The sequence below is a fragment of the Plectropomus leopardus genome, chromosome 7 (assembly GCF_026936395.1).
Source record: "Plectropomus leopardus strain MGB_pleo_1.0 chromosome 7, ASM2693639v1, whole genome shotgun sequence".
NCBI classification, from domain to species: domain Eukaryota; kingdom Metazoa; phylum Chordata; class Actinopteri; order Perciformes; family Serranidae; genus Plectropomus; species Plectropomus leopardus.
Genome location: NC_142182.1, coordinates 21805966 through 21821864, shown reverse-complemented (window position 1 = coordinate 21821864; position 15899 = coordinate 21805966). Strand labels below are relative to the sequence as shown.

The 15899-nt window shown below is 39.4% G+C and overlaps 1 protein-coding gene across 3 annotated transcripts in view; it reads right to left on the bottom strand.

Annotated features, from left to right (window-relative positions):
* Positions 1 to 1992: 1992 nt before the first annotated feature.
* LOC121950658 (alpha-1,3-mannosyl-glycoprotein 4-beta-N-acetylglucosaminyltransferase C-like) overlaps positions 1993 to 15899 on the bottom strand; it is a 130906-nt gene continuing 116999 nt past the window's right edge. For all 3 annotated transcript variants that reach the window (XM_088080196.1, XM_088080198.1, XM_088080197.1), the window contains 3 exons: positions 10657 to 10808; positions 9907 to 10054; positions 1993 to 8292 (listed from right to left, as the gene is read on the bottom strand). In XM_088080196.1, coding sequence (XP_087936322.1) covers positions 7136 to 8292; positions 9907 to 10054; positions 10657 to 10808 — 1457 coding nt within the window. In that variant the 3' untranslated portion in view covers positions 1993 to 7135. The remainder of the gene's footprint in view (positions 8293 to 9906; positions 10055 to 10656; positions 10809 to 15899) is intronic.

Below are 15899 nucleotides of genomic sequence, written 5' to 3'. Positions count from 1 at the left end.
AGGCTGGCTTTGCTTGTTTTTCTCCCCTATACCTTTTTTGACAGGCTTTTGGTATACATGTCGTAGCCAAGCAGCAACCTCCAGGGCTGAAAAATGTTAAAATTCCCAACTTAACAGCAGACATAAACATGTTTACAACCTGGTAAAAAAGACAGTTTTGGTCTAAATAGATAATATCCCCATTGTGCAGGGGGGGATTTTTATATGACTCAGACATTTGAATGTTATCAAGGCTTAAAGAAGTATTTCACTGATATTAAGCAAGTCCTCTCATAAGATTAGGTCGTCTATGCAGTCTAGACACGCCACTGGAATCTTGGTTTCCATTTTATCAGCTCTGCTTAGTTTTACCGTTAAATCTCTGCCTTTGTTTTCACTGTGCATGGAGCAGTATGACGCCCACTTCCTGTTCACAAAAGTATATTTGATCTAAGCACTGGTGATGGAGAGAAGTTTACCACAGTTCATCCACACATACTACCCACATTGTTATGATACAAAGCTGGTTGACAGTCAGTGAAGTTGCCCTTGAAAACTACACATGATGGCGAGGCTGCTTTGAGTGACAGGTGGGCGCAGTCTGTTGTATGTGCCAGGGCCACAACGTTAGTTTTTCAATGCATGGAAGTAAATTGTGACATTTTGGTTTTCTAAAAAGTCTTGTTCAGCATGTTTTGTACTAAAAGACCCTCTAAGGAGTCGGACTTTAAGTTTTTTCTGTAAGTAAGTCACCTACATGTTGTTTGACATGAAAGGTTCCTTTTGGTGTTGCTAACTCATGCTGAAACCAAAAATGCCGCTATTTTGCAAATTCAGAATGACAACGGGCTAAGCAGGTAAATCAGGTAGTAAGGACAGTGGCTCATTGTGAAAGCCCTTCAGTGCTGTGTCTAACAACAGCTGTTGCTGCCTTCACAAATAGATTCTTATTCTGTGGGAAACACTGAGTGCATGTAATTAGCTCATAGGCTTTGGCTCTGAGACAACTATTTTTTTTTTTTTTTTTTTTCAAATTTTCACTTGTCTGTGCATTTTCACAGCCAAAAATAAAAAGATAGATTTTTTTTAATATTTTTTTTTTTTTTTAGAAAAGCTGCCATGAAATCAACAATCCCAAAAACAGCTGTGAAATCCTGAGTGATTTTTTCTCATTTTATATATGGATGTTTATGCTCCATGGACGTTGGAAATACTGCTTTAACTGTGAAGAGTAAGTTGCCCTAAATTTCACATACTGTGTATGTGAATACCATCTGTGCATTCACTAATTAATGGCACTCATACAGTGGTATGATTTTCGACACAAAATGTTGCAGGCACTGGAGGTTAAATAAACACTGAGCATACTGAGCCCCATGTGTCTCTTTGCGGAGGCAATAAAAACATATACAGTAACCTGAATTCAATAAACTAACTTCTCATCTGCACTGCACAACTTTTTTGTCTGTTCTCCCACTCAGCCATGTTTCCAGATGTCTGACAGTGTGCTTTATGTGAGAAAATGTATGACCCATCTTGAGAAATACACAAAGAGCATGTTGCTTTAAACAGTTCAGAATCCCCCCCAAGCACCATCCCCACACCTTCATTAAGTATGCAGTTAAAAAAAAGCAGAAAGCATATGAATATTGAAATGAATAATGTATGGCTTTTGCTTTTGGCTACAGCAAGATCTGAGTCGGACAGGCTTGCTTTTGCTGCAAGTTTCAAGGAACTGCAAATGTTAGTTATGTCTTTTTTTCCCTTTCTATTTAAATGTACGCTGTATTTTCCACTTTTATTCATAAAACATTTTCAACAGAACAAAACATGTTGAGGCAAAGACAGAGGAACAACATTTTTGATTCAGGGACGTGTAAATAGTGCTTTGTTTTCCCCAAGGCGTTCAAACCAATATTCAAGCACCAACACTGCAGACACATATTCAATATTTTGCACTCTTTTGAGCTCTCTCACACAGTGCTCCATCTCAACAGTCAATGCACCACAAAGTCGGCATTCATTCGTTTAATCTAATTTCATTTTAAATACAATATATACAATACAACATTTCAAATGATATGTGTAAAAAAATATATGTCATCTTACAATACAGTACCATTTAGAGAACGATGGAAAGTAAAACAGACACAGGAACAACAGCTTAACGCACTCGCTCCACTTAACAATATACAGCACATGTGAACTCCAAACCTGTTGTAAGGTAGTATCGGTAGGCTTCTACGTACAAACCCAGTACAATTTCATTAAGCGGAACAATAATTCATAGATCCTGACGTATAAAAGGAGTTGTTTTATCCACTGAAAATTTCTTTTGTTCATGCACTTTGTACATGCTCCACTGGAAGACAGCTCACATTTCAAATAACGCAGGATCCAAACATCATATTCACATTCATCACTTACTTGGAGCTTTGGGGATCACACCCTCATAGCCACTATAATTAAACTTAGACAGTTAGCTGCCTGCAAGTGATTCACAAACCTCTGCCCTTTTTCTTGCAGAGATCTGCCGATGCAGTTAGTGTTGACAAATGGACAGCGATGATGGTCATTTATTAGCTATAAAGACTCAACAATAGGAGAAAACATCCTTTTAGTATCAAGTGAAATGTACAGTATAACTGATCCTGTGCACACTCAAGGCTGAGTATGGATTGTGGTCTCCAAACATGCTGCCAATAGCAAAAGAATGCTGCGCGCAGCAGTTTGCTGACATCCAGTTGAGGAATTTATGCAGCTTTTGTTGTTATCCCCAAGATGTAAATCTGTCCATAAATCTGCAGCGTGCAGCTAGTTTTGGCTGGCATCTTATTTCAAATAAAGATCAGACAGCAATTTCTCCTCCAGAAAAATCAGCCGCACAACACGATTTCTCTACTTGGGCATAAGGCGTATCAAAGCCATCCATTACACTTGTAAAACAGCTAACTGCCCTGCGGTGACATCATGTGTTTATAGCTCATAAGCAGGTAATACTAGGCTGAATTGGCACCACGGTGTGCATCATAAAGAATATCACACGCGCAGCACAATGTAGATTGTGTTCCTGAGCATCATCCATTCACACAAGATCCCCTCTGAGGAGCTGATCCATGTGGGTCACGGAAATCATTCACCAAAATGAATAGCGACTTTCCGGGGGAAATGCTGAGGAAAAACAATAAGCTATATTGTGGTGGCGGTGGTGGGCATTCTAATTTCATTTGGGATAGCACATGGGGGATTTGCTGAGGAAGGATTTCAAAGTGGTGGTACAAGCCAATCTGCAAAAGGTCTCGATCTGTGACACTGAACAAGACCTTGAGGGAAAATATGGAACAGGTGGCTATCGCAACAGCGGAACAAAGCTTTACAAAACTGTGGCAGCATGCTTAATGACGATCTGCTTCCACCTCATGTTCTTAAAGAACGTCAGTGCTCTGTAAACATTTACCTCTTTATTGCATTGTGGAGTGGTTTCTTAATGTCATTTCAATGTAGAAACTAATCTGTTACCAACAGGTTATAATTACATGAACATGGAAAATTACAAGGTTATTTATAGTGTGACTCTGAGCTGCTTTGGGCATCAAGGGAATGATGTGTTAAACATTTGTTAATTCTTGCAAATGTTTGCTGTAAAACAACATAAAGCAAGGTGTGAAATTTGAAAAAGGATCTTCAAAGGAAGCAAGTTTCCCCAAAGCACCAGCAGACTGCATGAAGCGAGAGCAAAGATCACAGAGAGGAAACCATGTAGGAGCAGAAACATTGGAGTTGTGAGAGTGCAACATTGGGGAAAGAGCGAATTGAGATCCTATAGCTTCAGGGGAGATGTTGTTTTGCTGGTGTAGAGAGTGAAGCAAACACAGACCAATTTACTGGGGGAAAATTGTGCTGTGGTGGAAAAAAAAGAGAGACCTAAGAGCAGACCTGGCCCATTCTTCACTGTGCAATCTAATCTCAGCTCTTGGAGAAGATGGGTGAAAACAAACATTGTTCTCCTGTCAGTGGCCCTGACGGAGCATACAGCGCCAGTAAAAGAGCTCAGCCCACTCAAATCCCCGCCTCAAACACAATGAGGAAGATGATTAAACTGGGTAGGAATATTTGAAACTGAAAGCAAAAAAAGTTATGTGCAAAACGATGAATATTCAAGGCAATTATGACCTCTGATACTTTCTTGGTGGGTTTTCAAGGAGGAAACTAATTAAGGGCCAAATGGGGAAATTCTCAGAGAGAAATCCCAGGGCTAGACTTGCAGGCTTAATATCACTCATGAAAAATTGCAGAAGACAGAATGGCTTTAATTGGACGGTAAATTCAAGGAATTCAGTGGTATGCTGTTCTGTCTTCATTCCTCGCTTGAAGCACCTTTCTGGAGAGCCTTCAAAAACACACATAAATGATTGGCTCATTGCGTCGTCCGCTAATGACTTACAGATATGTTGTCAAGGTACTGTAGGGCTAGGCGATATACGCCTGAATTTAATTTCATCATATTGATAAACTGAAAGTGATGTATCATGATTTAAACACATAAAATTGATGTTCAGTGCAATAAAACATGTTTCACTGATATGCTGTTTGACCCTTTGAAATCTGTGCAAATTGGCTTGATTTCTTTCAACAACATGGAAAGAAGGCAATGAACAACACAACAGGAAATTACCCAAAATAAGCCAAAAAAAATAGTAAAAAGTTAAAAGAAAATTACCCTGAAAACAGCAACAACAAAAAACAAACGAACAAAAAAAGGAATAAAAAAGAATAAAAACACAAAATGACCAGACAGAAGTGCTATAATCAGACAATAAATATAAATAATTAAAAGAAATATGTTTTCTTTGGCCTCATTTTAAATATATATTAATAATAAATATAGTTTTCTTTATTTTTCCCCAGTTATTTGATAATTTTCCAATGATTCTCTCACTCTCTCTCTAGCTAGTTTTCAGGTCATTTTCTTGTCACCTTTTACAAATTTTTGTTATAGCTGCTGGACAATTCATGCTCAGTTACTGACGTTCTTGTGCCCCATGTTTTAGAAAGAAATTAAACCAATTTGCCCACATTTCAGAAGTTTAAATACATGTGAAAGGCCTCTGAACGCAACACAACACCCCCGCCCCCCGAAAAAAAAAAATCCAGTTCTCAAAGGGTTAAATCCATAAAACTAGACTTTCTTAAAGCTGGGGTAGGCAGATTCATTTTGACCTTCAGTGGGCAAAAATTTCATCACAAACTTTGAGCATATTGTAAAACAAGTGGACTGAGAGAACACTACATTTCTGCTCTTACTTTTGGCTCTGTTATCACACTTTAGAAAATCTCGACCATGATGGGAGACTTTGGCCAATCACAGGTCATTTCAGAGAGAGTGGGTGTTTCTATTGGCTGTTCCACAGATTAAGTTGTACATGCATTTCCCTGTAGCAAAAGCCTGATTCAATAGCAAATAATCCTGCAGAGAAAGTTGGTTGTCTAGCATTAGCAAGAACTGCCTACAAAGCAAAGCAACTCAAAAAGGGGACTCATCAAAAGGAGTCTCAAAGGGATTCTGACAGTTAACAAAATAAAACACAGCCAGTAAACGTCAGAAAATGATGCTAATAGTTATGCCTTCTGCTAACCAGAGACAAAGGCTCACAGCTGAGGCTTCAAGTTCACATTAGCTCGAGCCTCGAATCACAATGTGTCCCTCACCTTACTGCCCATCACTATAGGACACCTTGCTGGGAGGAGAGCGCACCCCCATTCAGCTGCTTCAGCAGTCCAAAATTGGCCAGTGCAAAAACCAGCACCAGGAGATAGGACAGCCCAAACTCACAGCCAGACCAGCAAACTTTCTGTGGCTGCCATGACACAGGTTACACCCAGCACTGCTGCTAGCCGCCAGCCCGCTGTAACACCCAGTGTTTTGGGGTTTGCACTGGCTGAATTTGAGCCATTACAGTCACCAACCAAAGGTCCTTCTCCCAAGTCCGTACCCGCTCTCCTTCTGGAAAAGCAGTCCATGGCAGCAGGGAGTGAGGCAGAAGGACCATAGGGTGGCTAGCCAACTAATTCTTCATTTGTGGTCTGATGAACAGAGAGAAGGGGCAGGGCAAGGAGTGGCTGAATGAACAACTCTACAATGAAATAAGGTTAAATAAACTAATATATGTGAATCATGAGGTTACTGTGTGAAGCGTGTGCATATGCCTTCATGAGGTCCTCAAGAGGGAGGGGCTTAGGACAGAGAGGGGAGAGCTGCCAGAGGAGGGTGTATTTTAAAATTTTGCCTTTTCCAAATTCCTGCCAACCCAAGCTTTAACAAATGTTCTTAATGTTCAATTACATTTTGGTTAGAACCATCAAAGGATGAGGCTTGTGTGATTCTATATATATATTTGTTTTTGTCACAAATCCAATGAAAAGACCATAACCAAAAATGTGTTAGTTCATCTCTCAGTAGTTTCTGACTGTCCTACCCTCAACCCTGTTAATTTCCACTGAAAACTGTTTCCAACTGTGTATTAATACACATTGGTGCTCTAGTGAGTATTTACAGCAGTTGGAAGGTGTATGTGGGATTGATTCAAAATGACATAGAGCACCCAAGTATATTGTGTATTGTACAATGGAGCTCTATGGCACAAAGGAATATGATATATCAAACTTTGGCTACATACTTGTTAGTGGAATCAGTTCACTGTTGGTCTTTTCATTAGATTTGTTTACAGCAAGAAAAATATAGAATAGTGTACACCTCATCTCCGACAGAAGAATGCTGTAAAACAATAACATGATATGCTTATATCACTATAACATCACTTAAAGTTGGAAAAACATTGGATTATCCCCCTGCCCTATGTCAAGGATTGCTATCAAAATCTGAAATAAATAAAGGCTTATGGAACACTGAATAAAACATACGTTCATGAATACTCTGAGGTCAGCTGAACAGTCCTTAAGAATGACTGACTGGAAAGATGCTCCACTAAGGTTACAACTTGCAGGTATAAAAACTATAGATTGATTTGGCAATCAAAATGAGTATCAATAAATACATACAAAATGAATAAATAAACCTGGAAATACATACATAAGTAAATAATAAGAATAAAAACCTTTGCCTCTATGACATACTAAGAGTCTCTGTGTATAGTCCTCATTGGCTGGGGGGTTGTGTAGTCCATAAACTTATACTTCTAATAATGAGCCATTCTTTCTGACTGGCCGTCACCACGATGCGAACACACTCAATGTCAAAGGCAATTTTGTGGTCTACGTCTTGAACCTCTATGTTGCCATTTTTAAACTCCCCTAATGTGATATAAGAGGAACACTGTTTGCCTTTTTTAGTCCCAACTAGTTTCTCTCCTACCTCCAGAGCTCCGTGGTGAAGAATGTCATTCTGACGGTCGTCAGAACCAGTAGCAATCTTAATTTTACTAATTTTAGTAGATTTATTAAAGACTATGACAAAGAAGTCCCCTGTGGAAGGGGGCTTCCCCCAGAAATATTCATCAACAGTGCTGTAAGCCTTGGTGGCGTCATAGTTTTCAAAGACGTTGATGTTTGTGTAAAGGCTGGCAGGAGGGTTGTCGGGAATGTCTATGGAGTCTTCCTCAAAATCGTCGTCCTTCAACTTGTTCTCCGCTCCTTTGTAAGAGGAGTAGTAGCCCATGTGCTGGAACAGTGAGGGCTTGAAGCGGATCACGTCTTTCTGGGCCAGCAGACCCCTGAAGTGGATGAGGAGCCAGTCGCAGGGCATTTCCTGGTAGAACATGAGGAGGAAATGAGCCAGACGCGGCAGGTCTCTGGAATGGTACAGCTTCCCGATGTAGCCCAGCTTGGAGAACTCCAGCATCACCCAGTACGAACCCTCTCTGGAGGTGATCACCTTCTTGAGCGCCGTCAGGAAGTTCCTGGAGCAGCGCACGTCGTCCTCTAACATCATGTAGAAGTGAGAGAGGTTCGTGCAGAAGTTGAGGAGGAAAGCGTAGTCCACGTTCTGCTTGGAGCGAAAACGGACCCTGTCCTCCGGGTCATTGTAGTTCCTTTTTAACCCGTCCAGAGATGGATAGTACTCCTCTGGGGCCTGGATCACCAGGAGGCGTCCGGCTATGATGTGGTGGGCAAACTTCCTGGTGATTTCCTGCACCAGGTTCTCACACCAGACCAGGTCAAAGTCCGCAAGGTGGACCACAACCACAATCTCTTTGAGTTCCTCATAACTGGACTGATCAAAGATGGATTTGATTGTCTCCAGGAGGTAGTTTCCTCTTTTTCTTTTGACTGAAGACAGTCCAATGGTGAGATACTCTGTGAACATACATGAGTATTTTATATTATTATCATGGAAATAGAAATGGCTGAAAATGATCGGTGTTAAGTAGATTTTATCCAGACATTCAATAATCTGTTTTGCAATAGACTGTTGCTTAGACTGCTGACTGTTTATCGCTTCCTAGTAACATTTACATATGAAATTAACACAAACGGGTCTATTCAGCGATTCTGCTTAAGTTTATGTACACAGCATTGAGCAGCTTAATACATCCTAAAAATTAAAAATAATAAGTCAACCAGGTCCAAACACAATAATTGTTGCTGATGTTGACCCACACACGACATGAATCCCAGTTTCCTGTGTGAAAGTCTAAGTCCTGTGCTTGACCCACTAGACCACCACATCTCTGTGGACTGTTTTGCTCTTAATAATATCTCACCTGTCTTTCTGGCAGAACATTTGTAATTGTTTTCATGTAAATTTACTACTTGAATATCTGAGATTGAGAAGATCTCTATGTCCTAAATCTAAACACCAACCTTACACATTAACATAACAAGTATTAACCAATCACAGCACACAGTGAAATCCCTAATAGCACTTTGTAGGGATAGGTATAAGTAGCTAGATGCTGCATTGTGACCTTTCTCACCTGTGTGCAAAAAGACAGTCCATAAACTTAAAAAACCCCAACTTTGCTTGTAATTTAAAAGTGAATGTTCATTCTTTACTTTGGGAATAGTTGTCTGGCAAAACAATCGTGACTCAAGGTCCACTACACAACTACTTAGTGCCCAAAGTCACATAATTTGGTCACCAAATAGTTGTGATGTCAACTGAGCAAAGCGTACCCACTAATGAAGATTGTGAGATGTAGTTGAACAACATATCTTCATATAACGTGTTGTATGATATCCTATGAAAATGCACACACAACGCTTCATATCTAACAAATTAGTGTCCCACGAATGACGTTACGCACTTGATGTGAAGTAACATACTCAATGTAAAGTTAAGGACGTTAAGTTTAAACAAGCAGAGTTACTGTTACTGTGGTTCAGTTTAGGAAAAGAAACATGGTAACAATATACCTTAAAAAGACTAAAAGTTCAAAAGTTTCCAAGCACCCATCTTTTGTTGGGAGATTCTGGTGTTTTGTGACATATTAACTACCCAAACTTCCCTCCTTCTTCCAACACTGCATGAAAAAGCATAAGTTGAGAGCTTTAAAGGAAGCTAGTGTTTCAGTGTTCATGCATTTCTTTCCATCTGAAATATTTATGATTAAACTTTTATTACGGTTTCGTAACCAGTGATAAATTTCTGTAAACAGCCCTGGTTTACGCTTTTGGCTCAGACCTCAAATTAGATTGTTGTACTTATTGTGGGTAAAATGTCAAAAACACTTGGTGACTAAATCATGGTATACTTGAGAAATAGAGTGGGTAGTGCTTAATTTTGAGGCAAAAAAAAAAGTCTCCGTGGAGCAGTTGCCTTTTATTGCTGTACTTTAAATCCCCACATCACAGATTTTTAAGTTTTAGTTCTCAGCTCATGTTCACAGCTCCTGTATGACTCACTGTAACTCCCCCAAGCCCCTGAAAACAGTCAATGTAAATTTCAGTTTAAACAAACACTAAACTTACTCTTGCGGTTCAGAGGAGTTCCAGCAAGATAACGATAGGTGACATTAATGGTTCCAGAGAAATTACTCAGGTCTCTGAAGGTGTGAACGTATCGTTCTGAGCTCGAAGGGTGAACCGATGTTTCCCTAAGCTGCCTTTTATCTCCTTCCTGCAACACAACATAAAATACACAACATTACTTCACTTATGTACAAAAGAGAGAGAAAGAAAAACATTTACAAGCTGTCATAACTGGTGCAAGAAAGGCACAGACCCAACTCTTGTTTTCTTAAACTTGTCTCTAACATCCTGTACAAACTTGAGACAATATGTGTTTTGACGTGGCGGAGCTAACCCTTGACGTTTGGAGACAAAAGGAATTTTAAAACCCCTTCAGGCATATTGCGTAGCTGAGCAAATGGACTTGAGAAGAGCACCAGAGAGCTGAAAATGCGAACTACCTCTTAATAATTTAAATAACAAACACAGATAATGTGCTGTGATCACTAAGTTTTGATGGCATCATGAATAAGAAATATATCGTGCCAATGATTTCAACTTGGGTCCATGTTATGAAAATTTAAACATGTTTATTTTTAAAAACAAGCAATCATAAAAAGGACAACAGGGCGGAGAGAACACACTCGGTTCCAAAAGCATATTTGGTCAAATTTGTTGTTCATAGGATACACATACAAAGTAAGTTTTTTCATCTAAAAGTCAAGCTTAGGGAATGCTTGCTCAAGACACACACAACACACACGTACTAACCAGGACGTAGCCGTCTTCAATGTAGAGGTTCAGGAAGAGGAGGAAGGTTATGAGGAAGCCCAGGAAGGGAATGGTGGAGCGTTTCCTCAGACACCTCATCTTGTCCAGGGATTTCCACACTAGCCTCATGCTGTACAAGCTCTCACTGGGATCTGCATGAGAAGAACATGAGGAGCAACTTGTTAGAGCAAATTGCTTTGAATGTCGTCAGCCTGAGATGTTGCGCGCCAATAACTTGCCTTTTTTTCAAACATCAATAGATTGTGGGAAGAATTCATTTTAGGATCACAGAGCCACATATGACTTGATTATCTTCCATCATAATTATCCTTCAGCAGACTTCTAATAATGTGTGATAGAGTGGTGTTTTACTTCCTTTTCAGGGAAAGACGTGGCCCAAATACACTGATTGGCAAATGAGAGAAAAACTAAAGGCAAGGCAGTACATAAACAATACTGAGAAACAGTGGATTACCGATGCAAATTAAACCTTTCTCTTCAAATAACAACAAAAATATACACAACTTGGTAGCTGCATCCACATCCATCACCCTAGTGGTATTTGTAGCTGTTCAGTGATGAAAGGTGGTGCTATGGTCAACGGCCAGCATTTCAACATATTCTTTGTGCTGCAATGGTCAAAAAGAGATGCTTCTGTCTGCTCTTATCAGACAGCTTACTTCTCTTTGTTGTGAAAATGAGACTTTTTCTGTTACAAGCCACCATCACTCAAAAGAAAAGCCAATTAAGTTTTCATTTTATTTCAGATACGTATGTGGTCTACAAGAAAAGTATAAAAGAGATTAAAGGCAAAAGATGAAAGAAAAGGTGCCAAAATCAAGTATAAAACAGATAACTAATTTTATCAACTCTTTTTTTATTCATCAAACATTTATTTTTTTTACTTAATTAGAAAATGCCCATAACACTTTGACAGAGCCCACTAATATTTAAATTGTCTATTCTTTTGTTTGTTAGTTTTTCCTGACCAACGGTCCAAAACTCTTTTTTCCCCAACTTTTTAATAATTACACAGCAAAACGAAGCAACAGATTTTCTTATTAAAGAAGCTGGAATCAGTTTGGCATTTTTGCTTCAAAGATTTATCAATTATTACACCCAATGTCAATAAATACTGTATATCAAGTGTTTTAGCAGTTCAGATTAAAGTTAGAATAACCGTCTCACGTTTGTAAGCCCCAGCCAACATGTCAAGCTGAAGTTTACATCCATGTATGTCCAGACTCATGTGTAGTGAGTACTTTTGTGTAGTGAGGACTTTTGGATTGAAGATGTGTGAGGACACACATCTTCAATCCGAAAGCAGACAGGATCTATACAATTAACACAATTTCAAGGTGGGCACCCAAGATTAGTGTCACCCATCAACCAGTATCTAACCAAATGTCTCGTCTTCCAGACTTTTGATAGTAATGGCAAGAAAAGTGAAAACATCGGGGTGTTACAGTTTCAAGATCCTTTTAAAAGTATTACTGTATTAGCTAATGTGATGTAAGAATCTATTGGTACATGCACATTTTCTCTCGCTCCCATACCCCTATAGGTAATGTATATGGGCTATCAAAGTCACGGATAAATGTTACAACTCTTTCATTCCCTGGCTGTTCGAAGCTCAGCACAGAAACTCATAAAGTCATACAGTAAATTGATTCATACAACTTTAACTTATAATAAATGATCTGTCCAGCACAGATAAAACAAAGAAATCACAAAGACTATCCAATGTTGACAGCTAAATGAACATGTATATTAGCGGGCTTATCAGCAGCACTGAAAGCTTTCAGTGAGAACAGAATTATGTCTCCGGCTCAGCAACGACAGGATTGGCAAATTCTCCTAGCAACTGTACAACTGAGACTGACTGAGGAAGAAAAAGCCCATAATCAGCAGCAGTAGCAGAAGTCACAGCCTACAGAAGTAACAATGGTGCTGGTCTTTTCTTTGCCAGCAATTACGCATCAGAATGTGCTTTTGTTCCACTGCTGCAAAACCCTAGAGATGCCTAATAGAATACAAACTACCTCTAAGCTCAGTTCAATGACCACACACACATCGATCACTCGCACCAGGAGTTAGCCTCACCTGGGATTCAGCTAGTCAATACCTCTTTGTGCACACTTGAAAACTGAATTTAACATATCCATCCACTACAGCCTGTTCTTTGCTACTTTCTACTCTCTGTGAGTTAGTGAGGCCAGCAATTATCATTAAAGACAATGTTTAGCATTTTTTTCCTGCTGAATGCATTTTTCTGAAACATGATATCCACAGACATCTTAAATGTGTCTGAATATTTATATAATATTTATATAACATTCTGAAGTTTAAACGTTGGCATGATCAGACTGCACTTTTTCAACAGATTCTCTGAAAATTTGTGCATAGAAACCCAAAACCGCCCAAAAAAGGAGCACAATATCAGAAACATTTGATTGGCTGGCGTTTAGTGTTTGATGTACACAAGCACATGTAGCCAGTATAAGAACAGTTTATATCATATGTCTTATTTGCTAACTTTATGTTCCCTTGGCCTAACATGAACTCATCTTTTGATTTAAAGTTGAAATAAACAAGTTTTTGCTTTATTACTGAGTAAATGTAGATTGTACAATGTAATGACTTTAGAATAATGACACCATTGGCGTTTTGATTGGTTCTCTGTTTACGATCTCCCGAGAAAATGAGGGCTTGATTTATGACAAAAAGTGAGTGCATGAACAAAAACAAATAGAGGATAGCACTTTTATTTTCCTCTTAGCTATAGGTAGCTATTCCCAGTTACCCAGTTACTAGTGAATATCAGTGACTACCTTTACTCTAATATTCCACTATTATTCAGAATATGAAATTATTCTGAATTTGATACGGGTCACCTGCAGTTTTGCGACACACGGCCTCTTATCTGTTTCAGTCAGCTCTGTGTATTGTCATGGATATGTTTTAGACAAGTTAACTAACCAACAGTTGCCAAGGCTACATATATGCACAAATATTGCAATGCTGACCTGGTGGTTGAAGGAATGAAAAAAGAAGACTGTTTGAAATACTATTTTGAACAAAGGAAGCAAATTTGCAATAGGGCTCCACCAGTTCCATCTTTCCATATTTTGACATGTGTAAAGGCATATTAATCAGAGTACACACTGCTGCAAGTAAACTATATATAATAGTGGGATAATATTTTTTGGAATAAGGGCAAAAAACAGAATATTTTGTGCATGTAAAAGCAGTCATTGCAAATTCTTTCCAGTTGCTTTCCTTAGTAGCAGAAATGATGGATAGTGAAAAACCTGAAATAACTGTGAAAACTGGTAGTTGTTAATCTCTAGGGAAAACTGAAAGCGATCCAGTTTTCTTTGCAACAGCTGCGCCATACTGTACCACGAAAGGCTAGGGGGGAAATGTTGAAAAGGGATCTAAGGCCACTTTAACAGTTTGACAGACTGAGCGATGAACCTCACCTCAACCTGTGGGGCTCTACATCTCCTATCAGATGGCAAAAGCTGATATTCTCCAAATAAAACATGCTAGAGTCAACACTAGTCTGGTCAAGTGTTTCGTCCAAAATATTGAATCATATTTGTAACAATATAGGCCATCTTTCTAGGGCAGCTGTGGCTCAGGTGGTAGAGCACATCATTTTCTAATCCAAAGGCAACATGTTAAAGTGTCCTTGGGTAGGATACTGAACCCTACTGAAAGCTTCCAATGGCTGTTCCACTGGTGTGTTAATGCCTATGAATGGTTAACTGAGCAGCAGGTGGCACCTTGTGTTGTAGCCTTGGCCACCAATATATGAATGTGTGTGTGAATGGTGGATGTGATTCGTAATGTGAAAGCACTTTGAATGGTCGAACAACTAGAAGAGAGCTATATAAGTGCAGGTCCATTTACCTTTTCTTTGTGATATATTGTATTACTATTGTGTCAAAAATGCACGAATACCATGGTACAAACTAAAGTAGAATACGCATCCATTATATGTGTAGCTTGTCTGCAGTATACTTTAGAGTTCTGCTGGAAAGAGTGCAGCACGATGATGAGAAGAATCATTAGGGCCACTTTGGAAAAATCTCAGCTGCAAGGCTACAAGTGCAAGAGTCTTCCTGACACTATGGTTAGGTAGCTCTTGCTTCTCAGTGCCAGCATGTCTCATCTTCTTTGGTGGAAACTCAGCAGCAGTTCTTTCCCTTTTGCACAAACATAAGCTATGTTGAGACTTCTGACCTACAATAAAACTAAACGGTATTTGTTGCGTGATCCAGTGGGAGAGCTACAATTAAACTTTTTCTTTTACTTCATGTTGGAAGGGAGTTGATCTCTCAGATTGGAGTTTTGGGTGTCTATCCTGATGATACAAGACAAAGTGAGGCGCCTCTCTATTTCAATAATTCAGTATGGGCTCAGAGCAGGAAGAGGATGAGATGCTCATCCTGCCAAAGGCGCAGCTGGGAAACATGCTCATTGCTCCTAGCCCAGATTTAACTGTGACTGAGATGCACGGCAGAATACCTAAAACGCCATCCCTATCTCCACTCTACTGTATATTTTTGGAATGTAGGATATGGAATAGGTATATATGGATATGTGGATGCTGGTATGGATTCACTGCAAGCATCCATTAACAAGAAGGAGGTGTGTGTGTGTGCGTGTGTGTGTGTGTGTGCGTGTGTGTGTGTGTGTGTGTGTGTGTTGTTGTGGTCATTCTTATGGCATGAATCCAGAGTGGAACTGTAGCAGTGAAATGGACTAAGTGTGTTTTAATGGGTGTGTCATCCTGGCAGTCACACATACTCTGTCAGATGTCCCAAGCACCATTTCAGAACACAGCACACTTCCAGCAGGCTGGGGCTGTTAAATATCCATTATGCACTGTGTGTGTGAACTGGACCAAATAAACCACAACACTGCCTCTCTGCTCGCGTCTACCCAGCAACACCCTGTGCACTTAACTCGTATCAGCTGTCTGTCCTGAACTCTTTTTGAAAAGCGTGCTTTCAGTAATAGGTTAAATCACATTAGATTGTCAGAAACTGTGGCAAAAGCAGAGCGTGCTAACTGAAGGGACCTCCCAAATTCAATTAGATTTTCATTCCTGTAGCTAAATGCTCAGTTTATTCAAGATTTTTCAAAGCTTCCAGGTTTACTTCAACATACTCTGCAATTTTTATTTTTTTTACATTTTTGCTGTAAAGGAATGAATGGCTGAATATTCATATTGA